Source organism: Mizuhopecten yessoensis, unplaced genomic scaffold, assembly GCF_002113885.1.
Source record: "Mizuhopecten yessoensis strain PY_sf001 unplaced genomic scaffold, ASM211388v2 scaffold8841, whole genome shotgun sequence".
NCBI lineage: Eukaryota > Metazoa > Mollusca > Bivalvia > Pectinida > Pectinidae > Mizuhopecten > Mizuhopecten yessoensis.
In genome coordinates, this window is record NW_018407749.1 from 205,257 (window position 1) to 219,402 (window position 14,146).

Below are 14,146 nucleotides of genomic sequence, written 5' to 3' on the forward strand. Positions count from 1 at the left end.
TTTGATTGTCATTGTTTTAATATTAAGGTAAAAACCTATACATTTTCTGTTTTTGTATCATACCAAAACCCTTTATTATATTACCACGGACTTAGATAACAATTTAATCCCGTGCTATTATCCATTTACATGAACAACCTACATGTACTTGCCATATATATCAAGACCCAAAAAAAAGGACTTTTGGTTATAAAGAAAGCTAAATGATGGTGTGTTTTTTTTAATCAGATGGATTGTATGACATTTAACCGGTTTTTGTTTTTTGGAACTCATGATAGATGAAGGATATTATCGGTAACCAACTTTTAAGTAAGTAGAGATACTAAGTCAAGTATGCAAAATAGACTCGTTTCAGAAATATGCAAATTAACGTGTCTTAAATGGGAATTCTCTCGTAATGAAAATTCAGTTTACTGCTTAAATCTTCAATAAAAAGAACAATTCGTTCTTGAAATAGTGTAATATTCGGTATCAAAATAATTGTTGGAATATGTTGCACACGATGATTATATAGTAAAGTAGTAATTGTGTCATTTACCGCACCTTTGACGCCGACACAGGTTAATTTTATGCAGTTACGACATCGGTCGAGATCATATAGTGTAATTTGATTGGATGAAAATGTGCGATAGATGGCGCTTTATGACTTGGATGCCGGAAGTGGTTATTTTCAACACGTGTTGTAAGGGAAGCACTGACTGAGTTAGTTATTTGTCTAGTGTCAAATTCTACTACGGCTACAAGAATGAAGGTCGAAGTCAAGGAAAAGAAAGAGAAGAAAATGAAAGACAAAACCAAAAAGGATTCAAAGAAGTCTAAGGATAAGGTAATTTGTTAAAACCTTCTTACTCTTGTTTTGACATTTGATTGTGAAATAATCACATGGCACGTGGTTGCTAAACCACACCACATGGCATTATGGCAGTGACATAATGTGGGATAACTATACTTATATTGATATTTTAATGAATATGGAAATGCTCCTATGTTATTTCTGTACAATGTGTGTCTCATTGAAAAGGCGATCGACGCACCCTAGATCGAAAGTTTAGACCATCACTTAAGTGAACGTCGAGAAAAATAATATAATGGACAGCACGTGGCCAGGGCGTGACAAGTTTGTGAGAACTCTCAAAGACTGGCAAATTGTGGTGTAGTGTATTTGAATTATTAGTTCAAAATAATGCCATACCTTCCGATTATTTTTGCCAAGGTTAAATTACAGGCATTGCATGTAAATGCCTCGAATACATTTTAAGGGAATCACGGAAGGGGAAGGGGAGGGGGGGTCTAAAGTCATAGGTGCTTGAGACACTAAAATGACATGTAGGGTCTATATTATCATTACATTAGTGTGTCCAGCACCTGTGGATAAAGTATGTGATGTGTATATAATGTATTCCCACAGGGGTCGGTTACACATGTCTAAATACACATTATTATGGTTCACAACAGACCTTAGCAAAACCCATGTGTTTAAATCAAGAAAGATCCCTTATTGTATTATTGCTGCTTAATATGCAAGTCTTGTCACTGATATAACATGTTGGGTGCTTAGTGTAGATCTAATTTCATGCATACTCACCAGTTCACCAATAAAAATCCAATTTTATGAAACACAAAGTTTCGTATGTCGCAGGGTATGTTATAGTACTAATATTAATAGGTACTAGCATTAGGACTAGTATTTAATCGATCGCATGCCTTGTAATGGAGCAAGCCTGGTGTGACTGAATCACACCAGGGCGATATTAGAATTAATTGACAGCACATTGGTTTGCATCCGTAAGTATGAACGATTTCTGTTGATTTCCTGCACAACTTGAAGTTAAACTCTGCCTAAAATGTTGTTAAATTATCAAGTTGACGTAGCAAGCACAATCAAAATTTTAATTGACCGTTGTGTTGGAAAGTTCATCTCAACCTCTTCGGATAAAAGTTGGACATCTTAATATGGGTGTCGTGACCCAATATGGAAATTGTAATAAACATGGCAGCATCGGTAGTAATACTTTATTTCGCCATTCATGCCATATATAGAAAGAATAATTGAGATAACATCAAGCGTGATCTGTCCTGGCGGTCGTTTCTAAAAAAAATCCCCAAGACAGACTTAGTTAATTTTGTGAAAGAGTTTTTTTCATTGGTAAGGATTCATTTTTTCAACAGTTATACAATATTTTGATAGCATTATATGAATATGAGGCGTGAATTTTATATAGTCTTACAGACCGTCCATCTTTGCAGATTTGCTCCATAAATTGGCATATATATACCGCTTCATAGCTCTGACGACACAATATGGTTACCATATATAAAAAAAAATCTTTCGTCGTCAGAAAGCTACGTTTTCGCAGCTAGGTGTGTTACTGATCACCTCTTGTCATCTGAGCATAAGTTCTTGTTGACATTTGGTAAGGTATCATAGTAAACAGTCTCTCTTGCATTCTCTGCACTCTGACATGTGTGACAACAAAACCAAAGGCACATGATTGGTTACAAGCACCGATACCTGTCCTTTGAAGATTTCAGAAGAACAACACCCTACTCCACGAATCCAAAGCTGGCCAGTTTTACCATTATGTTGTTCAGTGATTATTTTGATGTACAAAGTATTAACATCAAAAGATCAAACCAGTGTCCAAATCTTGTATCAACTGCAAGGTAGCACATACTGAGCCTAATTTTGTCAAGATACATATTCCAGGGGTGCAGAGAATGAGTGTAAAATCCAAGGAATTTTGACCTATTGTAATTAGTGCCAAGAGATGAAGTGTCAACAGAGGAAATATCATCAACAAATCAGTCAGTGTCCATACCTTGAGTAGGCCCTCTTGGCAAGATCTCTCTTAAAAACAAATGTCCATTTTAACAGCATGCAGTTCTGCAACATGACAGCAAATCTACATGCACACAGATTTTATCCAGTTATAACACCAAACATAAATCTAAAGCACACCAATTGCTATTCCCAGGCCTTCCCTGGCCTCTCTCACCAGAGGCTCGCATTCCTGAATCTCCAACCACGACTCAACTTTAGACTCTCAACTCTTACTTCCCTAAATCTTGACTATTTCCTAAAACTTCCCCAGGTACTTTTAACAATCTATACAACATTACTTTGCCCCACTTCTTGAGCAGACTCCCTCTCTCAAGTCTATTTGTCCGCCCCGTCCCGATTCAATGTAAACACTTGGCAACATCATTCTTTAACAGATTTTGGTCAAACTTTATACAAAGGTCAAGTATCGGTATATTTCGGACATCATTGTGTTTCAGGGTTCCAAGGCCAAGGTCACACTTGCTGAATATAGAAAATCATCAACTGATTCAATTGAAACAATTAACAACCTCATTCCTTCATGGATTTTGGTCAAACTTTATATAAAGGTCAAATATGGGTATACCTCTGACATCCTTGTGTTTCAGGATGGTAATAACATACAGAAAAAACATTAAAATCAACTATCAACTTTAAGTGTAGTACCTTGTTTGTGTGTGCATGTTTCAGGGTATCAAGATCAAAGTGGTTGTAACTTTTTATAGAACACTAAAACTAATTTTACCTGGAAGCGGAGGCATTTATGTCTTACAGACATTTTCTAGTTCTATTCAACATCTTTATTCATTCAAAAGTTTGTTGTATATGGATCCATTTATTCTCTTAACATCAAAATGTTAGCCTTAAACTGAGGATGTTGCTGATTTCTATTTGATCCTGTTTTTCAGAGTAAGAAAATTTCAAAGGAAGAAGATGAAGAAAATTGTTCACCAGAAGAGAAGGTTGAGGATAAAGCTGCAAAAGACGAAAGTACTGTAGAAAATGGAACAGCTACAAATGGTCTTAATGGAAATCAGAATGGCAAGGAGGAAAGTGACCCTGAACCAGAACTCACACAGGAACAGAAAGACGGAGCCTTCTCAAATTTCAGAATTTCACCTGGGACTGTAACAAAATTAAAAGGTGCAAGTTTTTTGTGATTATCTTGCTTCGGTCTCAACATTTTTTATGTATAATTGTTATATTTTGAAATAAATTCATATGCTCTCATGTTTGGTAGAGAGCATTGAATGTACCTTAGTGTTTAGTGTCAAATATAACCATAGATAGTTAATTCTGTTGAGCTTTTTCGACACAGATATTAGTTTGAACACTGACTTAAGTTTTCTTAATTTTTGTTGATCATATAGTAAATGTTGGTTTCCTTTTATTTTGCAGCAAAAGGAATCAATTATCTATTTCCGATCCAGTCTCAGACCTTTAACTACGTGTATGATGGAGAAGATGTTATTGCACAAGCCAGTGAGAACTGATATTTATTTTGACATCTTGGTCATTTCTGCAAACATTGAGCAGATTTGGAATTTTTCAAATGAAAATACTCCTACAGTTATTTCAAAGATACTGTAAACCAGATCAGTTTGTCTTCATGTTTTGTGAATAAAATATTAAGTATTCGGGTCATAAATATAAACAATTCAAAAGTCTAAATCTATAAATGTTAAGTAACTTTAATGACTTTATTGATACATATGTACCTCATGGTTTACTTTTGTTCAGAATTGTATCTTCCTGTCATTTTTTACATATATTAAAAATACCTTTTATGTTGTGTTACAGGAACGGGAACAGGAAAGACAGTAAGTTTATATCAGAATATTTGTGAAAACTTTGAATTATGTGAAATATCTTGTTTAATGGAGAATCATAAACTTTTACATGCGCGTGTCAATTAATATTGTAGTCATTTCTTGGAGAGAAAAAGATGATTCCAATAGACCTTTGAAAAGAACCATTAACTGTACATATATCAGACAATTTGTTAATGATTTGTTGGTGTGCTTTATTAGTAGTATTTTTTTTTATCATTTTTACATTTCAATGTGTTTAAAGAAGAGGCCACTTACCTGGCATTCTATTGACAAATTTAAGCCATGTTTTCCATTTTTTTCATGTCTATTTAGCTGTCCTTTGCACTTCCGTTAGTGGAGCGTCTACAGGAGAACCATACGAATAAAAGAGGTAGACCACCAAAAGTATGTATACTCAACTCAAACTGCTAATTCTTAAGGTCAGATATTCAACCCTTGTTACTCTACAAAGCAAAATGAGAAATGGGGTATTTTCTCATTTGATCAATTACCAAATGTGAAAGAAATAAAATTACGATTTTGACAGAAAATGCTTGAAAAATATGGATATTATTTCATCACCATAAAGATTTGAATGATAGATGAATAGCTGCCATGAAAGGCAGAAAACAGTTCCCTCCTTGTGTTGACTACATGTATCCCAGACAGAGGCAGCGTCTTCATTTGTCGTTACATTTATTAAAGTCGAGTTCTTCCTTTAACACTTTGTAAAGGTTCTGGTGATGGCACCAACCAGGGAACTAGCCAAACAGGTGTGTAACGATTTTGAATCCGTCGGCGACAAAATCTCGACTTTCTGCATCTATGGTGGTACTCCTTATTATCCTCAAGGTAAGTTACACAACTCATAATGTCGGGATCTTTGCACTTTGAAAGGGGGAACTGAAAGTTTAAAATTAAATTTGACGCTTACATCAGATCTAGGTATGCATATTTACTTTCCAGGTGGAATTAGTCTACTTTAAATTGCTTCATGGAAGATATTTATATTGATTATAAGCTCACCTGGTCCGAAGGACCAAGGTGAACATCCACAATTTTTTCAAACGACTACTTCTTAACCACTGATTGGAATTTGACTAAATTTGACTGGAAGCATCCCTAGGTAGTGGGGATTCAAAATTGTACAAATGGTGGGGCTGACCCCCAAGGAGGCTGAGGGGTGGGGCCGAAAGGGGTTAATTTGTCTATACATATGTATTATTTTAAGCGACTTCTTTTGTGGAACTTAGAGGTGGATATGAACCATATTTGACTAGAAGCATCCCTGGGTAGTGGGGATTCAAAATTGTACAAATGGTGGGGCTGAGGGGTGGGGCCGAAAGGGGGCAATTTGGTTATATTGCTATGAACAACTTCTTCAGTAGAACTTTGCACTGGATATTGTCCATATTGGTTGGAAGCATTCATTGGAGACAGGTATTAAAAATTGTTCAAATGGTGGGGCTGACCCCCAGGGGGCTTACGGGCGGGACCAAAAAAGGTCTTTTTTGCTACATTGCTTTAAGCGACTTTTTTGGATCTGGAACCCAAAGATGGATATCAACCACGTTTGACTGGAAGCATTCCTAGGTAGTGGGGATTCAAAATTATACAAATGGTTGGGCCACCCCACAGGGGGCTGAGGGGCGGGGCAAAAAGGTGGCAATTTGGCTTTATTGCTATAAACGACTTCTTCTATAGAAATATACACTAGATATAAATTATATTTAGTCGGAAGCATTCATGGGAGGTGGAAAATCAAAACTGTACAAATAGTGGGGCTGACCCCCAGGGCTAACGGGTTGGGCCAAAAATAGTTGATTACTTGGAAAAGAAATAAAGAATGCACATATGCTTCCAGGATGGCACTGGGGTCTGGCTCCACCCTTGGAGACAACCTCTGGGTCATAACTTACACTTTTGAGACCCCCTCCCCAAAACTATATATAAAATTGTTGGGCATAAAGAGACAAATGCTGTCATGATATTAGAATTGACCCCAGGATCTGCCCCACCCTTGCAAGCGTAACCCCGGGGCCATAACTTTGAAACGGTTGAGATCCCCACCCCAAAACTATGTATACTATTACAATTGTTGGGCATAAAGAGAAGAATGCTGTGATCATGATATGATATTAGAATTGACCTCAGGATCTGTCCCACTCTTGCAGACTTAACCCCTGGGTCATAACTTGAAACTGTTGAGATCCCCACCCCAAAACTAAGTATACTATTACAATTGTTGGGCATAAAGAGACAAATGCTGTGATCATCATATGATATTAGAATTGACCTCAGGATCTGTCCCACTCTTGCAGACTTAACCCCTGGGTCATAACTTTGAAACGGTTGAGATCCCCACCCCAAAACTATATATACAAATGCTGGACATAAAGAGACAATATTAATGCTGTCGTGATATTAGAATTGACCCTATGATCTGGCCACAACCCTAGGGACCTAGTTTCGTAGTCACAGCTTGGAAATAGTCGAGATCCCCACCCTATAACCATACATTGCTGGGCTTGAAAATCTAATACAGATATGTTACAAGGTTTGGCCTTAGGGTCCGGCCCATTCCCTTGGATCTTATAAGGAGAATATTTTGCCATGATTGCTTAGATATCAAGGTGAGCGATACAGGCCCTCTGGGCCTCTTGTTAAAATAGGATTTAGGGGCAATATTTTGAAATTTAGTTTGTAGTGCAAGTATATACATGGCTATCCTGGTTAAAATGTAAATAGTAAACAGAACAGTGTTCTCTTGGAATTTGTATTAAGGGTAAGATTCTGTTCCTGCAGGTGCTTGGTTACATAGGACAGTCCTTGAAAATGAAAGTAAAACTGTTCGGGGTAAAATAAAAAACCTAATTTGGGTCTGTTTGGGAACACTGAGGACAGCCATATAACATCAGAGGCCAGTAGTATTTTACATTACTGGTACAGCACATGGTGATATTGTGTTACAGAAAATGCTATCAGATCTGGCCTAGATGTATTGGTGGGCACTCCTGGCCGTATCCTCGATCACGTAGAGAAAGGGAACTTGGATTTCTCTACCCTTGAGTATGTGGTCCTGGATGAAGTGGACATGATGCTAGATATGGGCTTTGCAGACAGCGTTGACAAGATCATAAACTCTGCCTACGTCAACAAAGGTCAGTAGTGACAATTATCATAGTTTTTTTTGCCTGGAAATTACGACAGGCTCTTTTGCGTTTATTGTCGACTCTCATCAACTATTTGTGGTGTACATATTTGAAAGAACATGCCAGGAACAATGCTAAGTCATGGAGTTTGTTGTTAATATAAACCTGTATAGGAGGTGGTTTTAAGTCATACACTTTCGTATTTTTATGTAAATATACACAAAATGGTGTTGAGTAAGAATTTTGTGTTGTGTGTAAACATATGAGACAAAACAATGTTTGTAATTCCATTACTTCTCAAAGAGATGTAGTGGGTTCTCAAAATATCTGTGAGTCCTATAGGAAAAGCAGCGAACAATGATTTAAATATCTGTTTTCCAAACATCTGTTGTCATGTTATAATTTTGCAAAAGGGGTGTTGCTAAGTACAGCAACTATTTCTGTTAAGAGCATTTGGAAGTATATTTAATGACACTGTATTAAGGTAATAGGATTGTGTCGCCATTTCTCAGTAGAAATTCTTCAAATTTTGTAGTTATACTGCTTTGAAGTAATGAAAATTTTCTGCCACAAAAAAATATAGGTTGTCAGAATTTTAAGGATTTTAAATGGAAATTTGTGTAAAAATGAGTGAATTTTTCAAAACAAACAATGTCAATAAAAATGATACATGCATAGCTTAGTATTGTATTAATGTATACCAATTTCATAAATGCTGAAATTGTCTAAAATTGATTATCTATAAACGATTAAAAATTGACATTTTATAATAAAACCATATACATATAGTAATAGCGTGTAAGAGTAATCGTTCTTGAAAATCTTCACAGTGGTAAAATAGGTAGCCGGTTTCCTGAAGTTCAGAAAAATGGACACATGTGACTCATTGATTAAAAAACCACTGAATTAATGCCTGGATTGCTTTGAAATACTTTAATATTGAAAGAACACACTGTTCTGTCAATAATAAACATACAATATTCATTAGTTTATTATTTAACAGTAGAATATGCGGAAATGGTGATACTGTCTCCCTACATTGAATTTTCAACTAGGGATGTACTTCCTATTTCCGTTTAGCAATACACTCCTATGATCTTAAGTTATGGACTATGTTGTGTATGACAATGTAAGCTAATCTGTTTGTGACAGATGCTAGTTCCAAGCCACAGACCCTACTCTTCACAGCAACACTGCCCCCCTGGGTGTATGAGACGGCCAAGAAGTACATGGATGTAAATAACATAAAGAAAGTGAATCTGGTGGGAACACAGGAGAGTCGTACCTCCACCACAGTAGAGGTGAGTGAATGTACCTTTCCTAGAACAGTCTTAGAATGTCAAGATTTTGTTTTATGCAGAGTTAATTTAATTTGTCCAGACATTAAAACATTGCGCTGCTAAAAGGGATGCGCAATTCTAGTACTAGCCCACAGATTGATTTTGCGAAATTCTACCAGAATGGAAAAAATATTCCATAGTGATTATTTAAAATTTGCATTAGCCCTGACATAATCTACCTGCCTCTGGCGCCAGACTAGTGGAATTGTATACACCTGGCTTTATATTAACTTTGATAACAACATTGTATTATTTCTTCCTCAATTAGCATATGGCTATCAAATGTAGCTACCATGACAGAGCAGGCACCATTGGGAATGTGGTTTCCGTGTACAGCGGCGAGCATGGACGTGCCATGATCTTCTGTCAGACCAAACGTGACGCAGATGAACTCGCTGTCAGTCCACTCATCAAGCAAGATGGACATGTTCTTCATGGAGACATTCCTCAGGCAAAACGAGAGTCTGTGCTTAAGGTAAGCACAACCTTACTTCAAAAGCAAGTTCATATTCTTATGACCTAGTGCTTAGAGCAGACCATAACAGGAATGTTTGGGAGTTACCTTGTCAATAATTATGTTTTACATTTTCTCAACTTTTGTAACCTGATGGCCTGGAAATTCTTTCAGATTTAGCGTTTATTTACAAATGTAAACATCTTCAGTGATATAAGGAGTCAAATACTCGCATCTTTTCAATTTTAAGCGTCAAAATTTAGAAAAGTTTCACTAATCTTATATCAAATGATTCACTTATCTAATTTAGCAGTTGATAGGAAATGGCAGAAAAAAGGTAAATTAAGCATTATTTCCATCAATATTTCTTTTATAGATAACAAAGGTAAGTCATCATTCTAATATGAATATGTTATAACTGTTCATCAGATAAAACTGATTTTGAAATTGAAACCATTGTTTAATACTTTTATTATATTCTATCCGATATTGTAACCATGATTTTTTCGTTTGCATCTCTAGATGTTCAAGGAAAGCAAATATAAAGTACTCATTACAACAGATGTGGCCGCTCGCGGCCTGGACGTGCCCGAGGTGGACCTTGTAATTCAGTGTAATCCCCCAAAGGACGTTGACTCCTACATCCACAGATCGGGCAGGACAGGACGTGCTGGGCGCTCGGGAGTCTGTGTTTGCTTTTACAAACCTCAGGAGGAACACGATTTAGCCTGGGTAGAAACCAAAGCGGTATGTGTTCATTTTAGTGAAAACATTTTGAAGAAACTAAAATTTGAGCTGAATTTGATCTTGTAATAACAGTGCATGGCTATATAGACTAGACTAAATAGTCAAGACACAATATTAAAATCGCTCCAATACAGAAAATATCTAACCCCTAACGCAAGTTTATGTAGTTGATAAAGACATGACATGAAGCCAATGGTCAGGAGATTTTTTATGGAATATTATAATATCAGATATGCATCTACCATTTGAAATGCCACCTGTTTGTAAAGAATTAGCTATTCCTTATACATCTCTATTCTAAAATTTTCAGAGGATCAAGTTTAAGAAGGTTGGAGGTCCAACAACAGCAGATGTTATCAAAGCTTCCGCAGGTGACGCAGCAAAGTGAGAAATGATATTTATTTTTAATCAAAGGGATGTGGTGGGTAGGGAAATGGGTACTGGTGATGATAGGCAGCAAAGGGTTAACCCTTCCACCACTATAGACCATAATGGACTCATCCAGATCAGTGCATGGTAGAGTCTACTAAAATTACATAGGGATGAAAGGGTCAAAATAATATAAACAGTTCTAGTTCAACATGGCATCAAACTTGATGTCGTACAGGCTTCACGATCAGTCTGCTGTCTATCAACTTTTCACATTTTCTATACATTTAAAAAAAAAAGATGAATTTTGGCTTTATTTTGTAGATATAACTTCGATACACAATTTTAAAACCAGCTATACAATCCGGTGGAGGCAGTTCAATATATTAATATCTGCCTTTGACCATTGTTATGCATGTCCAGCATACATGTTAGTTATCTCCCTTAGACCAATCAAACTTCAACTTGTAGGTTATCTCTCTTAGATCATACATAAGGTGTTGCTGAAAGGAACAGAGAAAAGCCAAGAAAAGTAACTGCATAGAAATAACTACAAATGATATTCTAAAAGAAGCAGAGATAGCAAAGGAAACAAGGAAATGCATTGAAATAAATATATACATGTACTTATAAGCTGCAAATTTTATTTTTGTTTTATTTATTTTTTCTCGAGGAGTTTTACTTTTCTCAAATCAGGAAAGGAAGATAGATGTTTCTCATTTTCCAATCACCATATCAGAAAATATGAAATAGTGTTTGCACTTTATCAGTGAGATTTAACAATGGATTTTTTTGCTTATCTAGGTCCCTAGCTATGGTGACAGACGAAACTCTGCAATATTTCCGAGAGTCAGCTGAAAATCTGATCGCTGAACGAGGTGCTGTGGAAGCTTTATCAGCAGCCCTAGCCGTGATGTCTGGTAGTAAAAGCATTGTACCTCGCTCCCTCCTCTTAAATAAAGAGGTAAGCCATTCTTTCACACGAAATCCATGCTTTGTTAAAGTACTACAATATTCACACAACAGTATGTTGTAATTATCTTGTTTTTATCCTGAATTTTTGTGGGACACATGTCAGTGTAAAATTAGAAGTGGCAAGTGACATGTTATTTGCATAAACGTTTTTTGTAGGCATTTGTTTTCAAAATACCAACCGATTGGACACTGATGGTCATCTAATTTTGTGAACAGAGTTCTTGATTGTTTGTGATTATGTTATTGTGTTCTCTTTGTACCCCAACTTCATATCTGGCAATTTGTCCATATTGTATTGCAAGGGTGGCAATTGGTCCATATTGTTATGTAAGGGTGGCAATTGGTCCATATTGTAATGTAAGGGTGGCTTTGGTCCATATTGTTATGTAAGGGTGGCTTTGGTCCATATTGTTATGCAAGGGTTTAAACATTGTTGTGCCCTGTTTTCCTTAGTTTAAACACTGTTGTGCCCTGTTTTCCTTAGTTTAAACACTGTTGTGCCCTGTTTTCCTTAGTTTAAACATTGTTATGCCCTGTTTTCCTTAGTTTAAACACTGTTGTGCCCTGTTTTGTGCTTCAGAGCATCATGTGATTGATATCTTTTTTCCAGAAAATAGTCCCTGATTATTTATCATGTAACAGAAACTTGGTAAGCCTCACTATGAGTATTAGTCATCTGCTACAGAGTGCAGATGTGAATTGATGACAATTATACTATGGTAACTTTTACAGTGAGACTATTGCTTTGTTTTGACAAAAAAAGCAAAGGCAGACATCTAATATACCTGTGTGGTAATCTTGTTTAAAAAACATGCTGAAAAATATGTCTAATAGATTCCAGGTGTCTTTCACCCATTGCATTTTACATCAACACACTCAAAATGAACTACAGCTGTACTTCATTTTGAGTGTGTTTGTGTACCTCTAATGGAAACATGTAATTGTGAGAAAATTCAGGAGTAGAGTACAGTTAAGATATGTACCAATAAAACACTTCATCTTATAACAAACAGTCAAATACTGACCTACAATACTTCAACATTTACAGAAGCATTTAGCAAACGCGCATAGCACATACGCTGTGAGCACTAAATCAAATTTTGTCTGTGAGTGAAAAAAAGTTTGCTCAAAAAGTAAATATTTACATTTTAGTCTTTTGGGGAGTGGATACACAGGGGTGGAATTAAAAAAAACAGTCGCTGGTCCAAAGGGCCAGTTGAAGTAAAATTCACTGGTCCTGTTTGAAGTGCACTGCTCCAGATAACGAGGAGTGCAGGCCCGAGCGAGCGCCAAAGGTACTCAATACTCTTCTGACCCCCTCCAAAAATTATAAAATCTAGAAGCTCTGTGCACGTGGTACATTCTGGGCTTAAATAAGAGCTTTTCAAATCAGCTGATTTTTTTTTATAAAATAACAAAATATCAACTTGCGGGCCAGCTTGTTGTAAAACCTGCTGTTCCACCCGGAAAAAAAGTGGAGATTCCCAACCAATAACCATATGTATACAATTGCTACACATAAAAAAGAAATTAGTCTCTTGGTCTTCGCATTGAAAAAGTGGAGATCCCACCTTATAATAACTATATATATATATATGGTTGCTGAACATGGAAGATTAGGATACACATGCTACCGTGATTTTCTAAAGGATCTGGTCCTTCTCCTGGGAACCTAATTTCCTTGTTTCTTTTAATGAGTAATTTACCATGATAACTTAAATATCCAGATGAGCAATAATGCCCGTTGGGCCCTTTGTGTCACTTATTTTGATACAATGTACTAGAATGGGGCTATCACAATCACTGTTTATGATGCACATTACATAATGTTTACGTGTATCTCTGAAGTTTAACAGATCAATATTTGTGATTTTATCAAAACATGTCTAAAGTGTATGTTAAAATACATAAGTCGTTCTCCAGAACGATAATAACTTCAGCAATCGGAAATTTTCCGTTTCTGAGCAAGGGGAGAGAAGTCAAATCCGAATACTCGAAACTAGGTCATGATAGCGTTTGATATGGTCATCGGAATTTCAAGCGTCAAATTGACAACTGCTTTGATTCGCGGGTGACATCCGGTTCTACACCATGTAGCATAATACTCAACTAAAAAAATTTACATCAGAAAAATTGATTCCAAAGGACTGACTAAAATAAGCGATGAATTCAAGGAAGCTACAAAGTCTTGTGGACACAGAGACGATCCCGTCATTTGCTTAGTTGACTCGTGTGTGTGCCTGATCAGGGCTTTTTAGCCCACCATCATCTGATGGTGGCCCGGGCTATTCAAATCACCCTGCGTCCGTCGTCCGTCCGTAAACAATTCTTGTTATCGGTATTTCTCAAGAAGTACCAGAGGGATCTTTCTCAAATTTTATATGCAGGTTCCCCTTGGTCCTAAGCTGTGCAGGGCAACTTTTGAGACTGATCGGATAAACAACATGGCCGACAGGCAGCCATCTTGGATTTTGATA

At 36.6% G+C, this 14,146-nt stretch overlaps 1 protein-coding gene across 1 annotated transcript in view; it reads left to right on the top strand.

Annotated features, from left to right (window-relative positions):
* Positions 1-630: 630 nt before the first annotated feature.
* Positions 631-14,146, top strand: part of LOC110456772 (nucleolar RNA helicase 2-like) — a 21,841-nt gene continuing 8,325 nt past the window's right edge. The window contains exons 1-12 of the mRNA XM_021507729.1: positions 631-826; positions 3,730-3,964; positions 4,220-4,303; positions 4,622-4,641; positions 4,966-5,037; positions 5,367-5,484; positions 7,605-7,793; positions 8,937-9,085; positions 9,393-9,599; positions 10,101-10,325; positions 10,636-10,709; positions 11,499-11,658. Coding sequence (XP_021363404.1) covers positions 746-826; positions 3,730-3,964; positions 4,220-4,303; positions 4,622-4,641; positions 4,966-5,037; positions 5,367-5,484; positions 7,605-7,793; positions 8,937-9,085; positions 9,393-9,599; positions 10,101-10,325; positions 10,636-10,709; positions 11,499-11,658 — 1,614 coding nt within the window. The 5' untranslated portion in view covers positions 631-745. The remainder of the gene's footprint in view (positions 827-3,729; positions 3,965-4,219; positions 4,304-4,621; positions 4,642-4,965; positions 5,038-5,366; positions 5,485-7,604; positions 7,794-8,936; positions 9,086-9,392; positions 9,600-10,100; positions 10,326-10,635; positions 10,710-11,498; positions 11,659-14,146) is intronic.